The sequence below is a fragment of the Odontesthes bonariensis genome, chromosome 9, assembly GCF_027942865.1.
Source record: "Odontesthes bonariensis isolate fOdoBon6 chromosome 9, fOdoBon6.hap1, whole genome shotgun sequence".
In the NCBI taxonomy this organism is placed as follows: domain Eukaryota; kingdom Metazoa; phylum Chordata; class Actinopteri; order Atheriniformes; family Atherinopsidae; genus Odontesthes; species Odontesthes bonariensis.
The window spans coordinates 16739932-16749823 of record NC_134514.1 but is presented as its reverse complement, the minus strand read 5'-3'; the positions used below and the strand labels follow the sequence as shown (position 1 = coordinate 16749823).

At 39.6% G+C, this 9892-nt stretch overlaps 1 protein-coding gene across 1 annotated transcript; it reads right to left on the bottom strand.

The window, feature by feature from the left end:
* Positions 1–302: 302 nt before the first annotated feature.
* calm3a (calmodulin 3a (phosphorylase kinase, delta)) lies at positions 303–8183 on the bottom strand. Its single transcript, XM_075473408.1, has 6 exons — positions 7975–8183; positions 4584–4614; positions 3938–4081; positions 3584–3690; positions 2333–2468; positions 303–2126 (listed from the first exon to the last, which is right to left on the bottom strand). The coding sequence occupies exons 1-6, from the start codon at positions 7975–7977 to the stop codon at positions 2098–2100; spliced, it is 450 nt and encodes a 149-aa protein (XP_075329523.1). The 5' UTR covers positions 7978–8183; the 3' UTR covers positions 303–2097.
* Positions 8184–9892: the final 1709 nt, after the last annotated feature.

The window sequence follows — 9892 nt, the reverse complement described above, 5'->3', positions numbered from 1 at the left end:
ACCTGGATTACCATAGGCTCCTGTAGCAATCTCTTGAGCCGCTAAATATAGCTTGTGCCTTGGATAGTTTCTGTTATGAAGGGCCAGGGTGACCCGCCCTGACCCAATCTGAGGGTGTCTGGATGAGATTAGAGCTCTGCTCTTGTGCGGGACCACTGACAAAGACGACAGAGAAATCTGAGGGAAATGTATGCACGGCAGCCCCGTTTCTTTCCCAGCATGGCCTGTCTGGCACCTGGCCGTGTAAGCAGAGGTTACTCTCTTTTTTTTGACTGAACATGCCAAAGAAGTGCAGGCGAAAGTAAAGGTAAAGCTCAGTCAATTTATTAATTTATGGAAAATATATCACATCTTTACATTTGTGAGATACCTTCAGAAGTTAATAGTCCTGTAACCATTCACTCCCAAACACCTGACTGACAGGTAACGAAGAGAAATGTCTCAAACAAAGCAATACACTTTCACACTTTGAAGAAATCGTAACATATCCCACCTAAACTTGTTTTTTTGTTTTGTTTTTTTTTAAACTTAGCAAACTTTCCATAAAGCTAATACTGAAACCAATTTGCACATCTACAGCTGAATTCTTTGCGACAAAACCATTTTATACCCCGTCTGCAGGTCCCACTAAAAGTGCCCCAAATGAAATGCATCACCCTCAGCACAAGTAGCATTAGTGAATAAACATTAGATGTCTTGTGTTCTTAAAACAGCAAGCAGAGTGAAATTCGATCACTGGACTACGGCTTGAAGATGAGACACCAACAAGGACAATATGTGAGTGAAACATACGTATCGTCATAGCAGCAATAACAGTGACATTTGGTTTCTTTTAAACATTGACGAGATTTATACCAAAGTGCAAATGTGTTTAACTGCATGTTTTTTTTCTTCTTTTATATGTTTACTACATTAGGTAATTTATTAATTTTAGATGAACTAGCAGTCTTGCAAGAAGGTAGAGGCATTTTTTTTTTTTTTGAGTATTATGGCACATTTCAAAACCAAGGAGAAAAACATGTCACAGGTTATTTACTACAATAGGCAATGCAAACTTTACGATACACTAAGATTTATATATATGTATATATATATATATATGTATATGTTGAGAGAGAGAGATATATTTTGTAACCAAAGTTTGTCATCAATACATTAATATTTGAACACATTTAAAAAGCATTACATCAATATTCTTTATTATTGTGATATCCGTTTGCAGAACAAACGCATTAACTGCAGTCCTCGAGTGTGTTTTCACGATAACCATCCCGAAGCAGTACTTAACACTACTGTCTCCAATCTGCGCTGCAGGCCACGTAAAGCCCACAACTCAAAACACAACCAAAAAAAAAAAAAAAAAAAAAAAAAAAAATCACATCAAATGGGCAAGAAAACCTCCAGCACTTCTCAGACTCGCTTTCAGACTTTTACAAACTTTTCAAGGTACACCAACGCTCACCTCCAGCCCCACACCAATGAACCACCCACATCTCAACCAAATGCTCTTTCAATAATCATAAGTGACACAAATTTTACAGATATATCGCTATATGTTTATGTATATACCTCCAGTGTGTACACGATCTACCCACGATCTCTGATGGCATCAGAGCCTCCTCGTTGTCACAAGAGACGGCCACAGAAAGGGTGCATGCAAGAGGAGTACTCGGTTCACTCATTTAGAGTCACCACTGGTCAAATTTCTTTGTTGAAGACTATCTGGAAAGAATTAAAAAGCCAACTTCCCTACGGAGACTATATCCTGAATTCCTATCTCTCTGCTTTTTCAGTGTTGCTCTTTCCTCTAAATTAATCAGGAGCTGGGTGAGTCAGCAGAATCTTGGTCTGAAGGAGGAGGGCTTTGGCCCTCTGAAAGCTTGGTCCGTGAACTTCTTTAGGGATTATTCTGTCGGTGTTAGCTGAACAGATACCTCAGAAGTATTTGGATGTATTGAAGCACAAATCGTAAAATTCTACATGTAATTAATTTTTAAGGGGCAGTTTATCGTTTTGATAAGAGTTGCTCTTTTTTGGTTCTTAAAGACATTAATCTTAGGAGGACAAGCAACATTGAGAAAAACTTCAGTGCTCTCTTCACTTGGCAGTCATCATCTGGACAAACTCTGCAAAGGAAAGAAAGAAAAAAAATATATAAAAACTTCTTTAACATAGATTGCACTGTGATCCATCTCAGCACAGATCAACACAGACAGTCATGAAACGAGACAAACAATGGAGCAAAAACATGGAAGAATCAGTTTTTCTGTGTTTGGGATCCAACAAGAGGAAACTACGGGGCTGATTGCTGAATAAAAGATGGACATCTCACCCTCATAGTTGACCTGACCGTCGCCATCGATGTCAGCCTCGCGGATCATCTCGTCCACTTCCTCATCGGTGAGTTTCTCACCTAAATTGGTCATGACGTGCCGTAGCTCAGCTGCGCTGATGTAGCCATTTCCATCCTGCACATGGCAAAAGAAAAAACTACTGGTATCGTGGTTTTTTACCTTTACAAAAGGAGCGAAATACCACTTCAGTGTCTGAACATTAAGGTGCACGACAGTTTGCTTTTCTCCTCACTTGTGAAGTCAAATTCCTGATGTCACTATCCCTCTTTGACCCTAACAGCCGAGCTGAATACTACAGGGCCTGTTTCCACGTTGCTGTTTTCTGGCTGAAAAGCGCTGGCAGAGCACAAGAGAACGAGTCATTCCAGTGCAGCGCCAAAAAAAAAAAAAAAAAAAAAAAAAAAAAAGGACTCCCATTCATGTCGACACCGACTACACAGCTCACAATTAAAATTAAATGAAATCAAGTGAAAAATACTTTATTTATCCCAAAGGGAAATTATACTGTTGCAGTAATCTTTTTGAAACTATTATTATAAGCTTTCATTATGCCTCGTTGCTGCTGCTGGCAGGAATGACCTCCTGTATCCCTCTGTGTTACAGCGTAGCTGAAGAGGCGTCATACAGATCACGCTTGTTTCAACACTGTAATATGAAGAGGGTGGGCTGTGTTGGCCTTTATGTTCTTTAACTTGTGCAGAAAAGTCACATTTTCTTTGTACAATTAGGTCCAGAAGCTCCAGAGCAGTTTTAAGCTTCTGAATGTAAGTTTCTCTGAGTCAGCGGCTCTGATAATGCTACTCCACCAGCACGCTGAAGAGTTCGAGCGGTGATACGAGCTCTCTACTCACAGGGCAAAATTGGAAGAAAAAAGAAAAGAACAAAAAAGCTGGCACTCCAAAAATCAACTATTTGAGTTTGTATTAGCATGCTAAAGCATGCTAGCATTCAGCTGGCACATAACAAAAAGCCTCATTATGGACCCGAGTACAGTTCAAAGATAAATACAGCCATGATTTATACAACACCTGATATCATGCAAAAAGCATTTTGGAGTAATCTTTTTATAAACACATGGGAATTAACCACACTAACAGCTATGAACAATTTTATCTCGCCAGCACAACGATGCAATACATGTGACACAGTGAAAACATAAGGTGTTCTGTGGCAAACAGCAGTTTTTTTGAGTTAGTTGATGATCTAAAGCCTCCTCAGTTCTGCTTTACCTTATCAAAGACCCTGAAAGCTTCTCTGATCTCCTCCTCACTGTCTGTGTCTTTCATCTTCCTGGCCATCATGGTTAGGAACTCAGGAAAGTCAATTGTACCGTTACCTACGAAGTCACACAAACAGACAGAAGTTTGTGAAGTTGCCTTGAATCGTTCACCAAGTAATTTCATATAAACCCTCAATCTATCATGATGGTACTAAATATTAAACTAAATAACTACAAATACTGGTACCTGCATTTATGGAAGACAGTATATTCTTTACTGGCAAGAAGTTAATATAGCAGTTAATTTAGGCCTTTTTACAAGTCTTTACTAATTTTTCTGTGCGTTCAAAGTATTCCTTCTCACCGTCGGCATCCACCTCATTGATCATGTCCTGCAGCTCAGCCTCAGTTGGGTTTTGACCCAGAGAGCGCATCACAGTCCCGAGCTCCTTGGTAGTAATTGTACCATCGCCGTCCTTGTCAAACAGTGAGAATGCCTCCTTGAACTCTGCACATTAACGGAAACGATACTGTTAGTTGACACGCGCATTCACGTGAATAAACTTGCAGTCTTTTTGGTTATCTTAGAAGAAAAAGCTTTAACACAAGCCCTGCAAAAATAAAACATATGCAATAATAATAATTCAAAGCAAGGAAGGAACAAAACGTTTGATGTTTGACTAATAACTGTTTTAATACAACAACACAGCCTGGAAAAAAAAAAATACTGGAGCAAAGTGTTTCCCAAGTTTAGACAAGCATGCATATTTTCCCCGCCTCCTCCCTTTCCTTGGAAACGTCTGCTGACATTTTAAATTCATAACCAGAGCCTGATTAACATCGACACAAGCCAGGTGAATTTAATGAACTGATTGGTAGATAAGAACCGTTCTCTTCTTTAAACCACTTCAGGATTCTTCGAAGCATCTTAGTTTCTTAGGCTTAGTGTTCAGCTAAAGTTCTGCTAAAGATTTTTAAAGAAAACAAATATGGTTATGGTATGAACTCACCAGCAATCTGCTCCTCTGTCAGCTGATCAGCCTGTTAAGAGGAGAACAAGAATAAAGAATAAAAAATAAAGCACTGATGGTCTTTAATGAAATCACATTTACATTTTACATTTACACGACATCTTAAATGATTGCTTTAGTCCGATTTTTAAAAAAACTTTAAAAAATACAGATCAGCATCTTTGTTTAACTAAAATCTCTCTAATCTTAAGTTTTTCAAAGTGAAACTAACACAGCCAGGTAAATAAGGCTGGGAGTTGAATTTCTCTTTAACGTATACATTCAATTAGAGTCACACTGGACAAGAAGCTCTGATCATGCTCCCAAAGCCCCTGTTCCATGGCTTTTGGCCCAGAAATAACAGAAGAAGCCAGTAAGAACAGGAACAGTCACAAAGTCATAAACAATGAAAAGAGACAAAAGCCCCATTATTCCACTTGGCCCTGCCCATCTTGGTTTGCAGAAGCAAGATGCCTCTTTTCTTTTAGGGATCAACAAGTAGTGGTCATGTAGTCCTACAACTGGGGTGTCAGGGGCCTTTTGGATGGCTAAATGATCACTACTCACCAATCAACAAGAAGAAATGGTACTCATCCTGCCCTAAAAATGGACATTTGGAGGGCGAGGGACAAGTGCGGAGATTGGATTTAAGCCAGAGTCTGCTGAGCGACAAGAACTGCTTCTCTAGAATTTGTTGAAAAATCATGGAATTGCAGGCAACGTGTCTTTGTCTTTTTGTGTCTTTATGTTTTCCTTAATCGTCTCGATGCTTGTGAGGTACTGGAAAGACTAATTCTGTGTGGATGTGATTAAAATTCATCACAGTAAGTCAAGAGAGCCAGCATCCAGCAGCCCTCGTGAGAAACACCTGCGGCAGGCTGTGCTCTGTACACAATCTAAAGTATACTGCCAACGCAGATGTGCTCTAGAAAACTAACCCAAGAACCATTATGCTAGGTTCAAAGCATTGAAAACCTATGGGGTGTTATCACTTCACCGCCCTTTATTTGCTAGGTACTTAATAGAAAAAACCATAATATTTGCTGGAAATCATGCTCCAGCAAAACAGATTTTTATATAACAAAAGTTTTCATTACTTTGGTTGCATTTAACACAAAATGCTAGACCTGTTCTGTAACTGGAGAGAGGACTTATAATATAACATTTGTACAGACATGCTATGTTTGACCACTTCCACTTATGAGAAAAAGCTCACTGCACGTGAGGTCTTAGTAGGCCTGCCTAGTAGTTTAAGTCAGTCAACATGCCCACTTCAGGCTGAGAAAGTGTGACAAGGGACGGGTATAAATACTTCACAACCAAAAATACACGGGCCTGCTATAATTAGTGAGCCACGAACAGGGTCGCCAATGTAGCACACTGAATACCACAGCAGCTAACCACCTCTTTGTATCCTTTTTACAGAACAGATGTTAGACTTGGTTCAAAAATCACAGACTGACCCCGTGGACAACTGTTGCTTGAAGGAGTTTGCTTCTTTGCGTCTTTGTTTTCCTTAATCGTCTAGATGCTTGTGAGGTACTGGAAATAACTGCTGCATAAAATAAACCCTGAGCAGCCTGAAACAATTCCACACCAGCATAGTTTTAATTTTGATAAGCTGACGATGATATATTGACACACAGCCTGTGGACTCGTTAATTCAAGGTCAATCAAACATAAAAATGAAAGGTAATGCTCAATGTTTGTTTTTGCTGTAGCTGTGATGTTGCAACTCACATAAAGAACGACTGAATTTCTAAGAAGCATTTCATTTCCAAAAGCAAAGAACATTTCTTTAGTCAGAGGTGGTGGGAACGCCATGTGTTCTTTTCGAATCAATTTCAATGAGTCACCTTGTTGGCTGGGGTGGGAGGGATGTAAGGAAAAAGGGAGCAAGACAGACTGCGGGGTATCTACTCTGTCCAAAACCAAACAGTCTTATGGTGCTGAAGCAAGCAGTGTTTGCATTAGAGCTCTAATGCGTTGTTAGTATTGGAGGACTTGAACAGCTGCGGGTAAAAGTGCCCACAAAACTCCATCACTGTCTCTGGATTCATAAGAAAAGCAGAGATCTCATCATGTTTCCTCATGGAGAGAAAATAATACTAATCTACAGTGAATCCAACAAAGCTACAAAGTACACTCAAGCAACATATGATTTAAGAGGATATGGTGTTCCAAGTTTGTTACTTGCCAAAGACAATAGCCCACCACGTGTCTTATCCCTTACAAAATGGAGAGGAGCAGCAGTGAAACATAAAGGATGCGAGACGGAGACAGGGACTCGTTTGAGGGCCACAATGGGGCTGTTTCAAGTAGTTTTTTTAGAAGGTGCACTGCGGGTCCTGAGAGCTTACTGCACCAAGCGTGTTTTTTGGTTCAATGCGGGGGGAAGGGAGACGCAAGAGGAGGGGTGGCAAAGAGGATCATTCAGCAGAAGCAGAATGCGGTTCAACGTTGGCGCAATACGTAACAGAGGAGATGGTGTCATGGTGGTCTTGCGAGAACGCGCAAACCAAAATGTTGCAACTTCTCGTCGAACTCCGTGCAAACATAACAGGTCATTGTTTCTGAACGGGAGCAGCTGAGTACTACCTGTGAGACGTTTTTCTTATGTAATCGCAGTTGGCAGCGATCGCAACCTTTTTTTTTTTTCGCTTGTTGCGCATGTCAAACTACATTCAAACCACCGTGCTGATGTGTCTGCAAGAGCTGCAACCCGCGTTGCATTATAGCTTTTGTGGGATGACAAAATGGTTGTTAGCAAGTCATTTAGCCGGAGCGCTTATGCCTCTCTTTATCAGATTAACGACATGGGTTTCAAGATTCACACTGGACGGTCTATTTTTAAACAGCACCCTTTTCAGCAGCAGCAGCAGCAGCAGCAGCACCACCACCACGCCCACTCTCGAGTCAATGCCAACAGCAAAAATGCTGCAAGCCTTTATCCAAACGTGCTGGTTAAAACCACACACAGCCAATTAGTCTAATATCTCATTACAACAAAACGCTGACAGTCCATTTCCTCACAATGTACGAGTTGTATGCTGGGCAGCTGACAACTATTAGTAAAGAAAATGGATGTGTGGCATGAGCTGCAGAGTACAAATAGGAATAAACTAACACAAAAGCTACGTATCGCTATATGAGCGTCCAGGGCAGACTTGTCAGCAGTCCTCTAACACTTACTAAGCCATCTGCAGCTAGTACCAAGTTCTAGATCAGCTTATTAAATAAACATCAGCGAATACACTTTAAAGCATGCAACTGAAAGCAACAACGATAACTTGGTGGCTGTTCTCTAGTCATAGCTGTGCTACGTTACTGATGCCTGGCTGGCAATGCTAGCAAGAAATGCTACCCGCTTTAACGTTAGCTCGCTACTCACCATTGTCCTGTTGACTTTTCAAGCTCTGTGAAGATGACGAAAAACAATACTGACTACACGTTGCGGAGTTAAAGTTACTGAGGGGATAGTTACTAATTAGGCAATTCAAATGATATCGGACTCCACAAAATGTACGGCTGAGGAAATCAGCGTGGACTGTATCCTGTGTTGCTGAGTTGCCCGGAAACCTCAATCCAACGACGCTTGCGTGTGCTACGGTTAGTCAGTATGTATCCCTCCGCCGAAGTCTCGTGCATCGTGAAAAACACATGTTTATGAAAGCTTGGCAATAAAATGATAATGTTTTAAACATAGTGCAACGGAGTGAAATAATCTACTCACAAAATAAATGTAATTTAGATTATATACTGTTTAATGGGAAAAAAATAAAAGTCACAGAGGTTACATTTACAGTGATTAAACTAAAATAGATGTTTTAGTGTCCATCAACTTCCGCATTCCAAGGTCTTTTTAAGGTATGCTTCAGGATGGTTCAGCAAAGCAACACATTTTAGCTTAGCACCAACGAAGGAAATTGATTGCAAAGTTGTAATTAACACAGCCCCCTCTTTAGATGATGTTACTTAAATGGTTTCATCAGTCTTTAAAAGCAATAGTATCCAGTCATTTAGACATAGTTCACTTTTATATTAATGTTCCTCATGGCTTCATTCAGACATAGCCTACCTATGACAGTGATTAATGAGATTGGTGAGTACATCGTGTGAGGTATAACAAGTATTCATATTATTCACAGTATTCTTATTCATATTCCAATAACAATTCATGTATGAAAAGCAGGATATTGCTGTATAAAACATTCTGGTAGTGGATGGGAGCATCTAAAAATATCCCCTTTCTGCATATTATACTAATAGGTGTTGAACTGGTTTATTACTTTTAAAGGTGTGACTATTCTTACAGCAATGAATGTGGTTCTCAGCTAGTATAATTATCTTTCAACTCACATGGGGACAATGTATTCACTGTCATCTACCTGTCAGAAGCTGCTGATGAGTGATAAAAACTTTAGAGAACATTTATTGGTTTTTGCTTGTTAAGTTTGCTTCAGTGTTATACAAAAATAATATTTTCAGCATGCTCATAATTATGTGAGTTCATGAAACTTAAATTTGGGCAATGAAAAATATGAGAAAAGCAGAACATTACAAAAGGGGGCTTTGTTCTGACAGTAAGATTGCTGTTGGAAACCTCTACAGAAAAGCACCAGGCATGAGGTGGACACAGTCAGTTGCTGTCAGATTAATGGTAAGCAGTGAATCTGAGAAGAATGGCTTTCAGATCTGGAGATTTTCTGTCAAAAATGTCAAAAGAGTCAACATTTTTTAACAGTTTTGCCTGTTCACCATTGGTAAAAAAAAAAAAAAAAAAAAAAAAAAGTCAAAGACATATATGAGAAGAGAGAGGTAGTAACTGAGTCTGAGATGAAGTGGACAAGGATGTGTGTCACTGATGGTCACTTGGAAATGTCTCCAGAACAAATCTTTCTCCAATAGGCTTCCATTCACAAAGTGCTCACCTCCCCAGATGCCCCACAAACTGACAGATAGTGATTAACAAAAATGTGAAACTCGTTTCATGTGTACACATCAGTCTGCAAATGCACAGATTTCACTTTACATACATTTCAGCTGTTTACAATAGCAAAATCCTTTATGATCCTTTTATCTTAAATTAAAATAGCTCTTTATTTATCTATTTTTTTGTATCTGGTTTTAACAACCCCTCTGAGTTGGATTAAGCGGGCTGAGTTAACTTTTTGTTTTCTTTTTGATGGCCTGGCATTGTAGCTTATCTTAACTCATGTTATCTTAGCTCTTTTTGTGGGTATCTAGGAGTATTCCAGTGTCAGTGTCAATCTCCATAATGAACTTGAAAGGTTGAACAAAATCTAGGT

What these genes read in the sequence shown, in the direction of transcription:
- calm3a (XM_075473408.1), bottom strand. An exon ending in GACAGAGGAGCAGATTGCTG is followed by an intron (nt 4,082 to 4,583) that starts GTGAGTTCATAC and finishes GTTAATGTGCAG; the next exon opens with AGTTCAAGGAGGCATTCTCA. An exon ending in CGGTCAGGTCAACTATGAGG is followed by an intron (nt 2,127 to 2,332) that starts GTGAGATGTCCA and finishes TTTCCTTTGCAG; the next exon opens with AGTTTGTCCAGATGATGACT.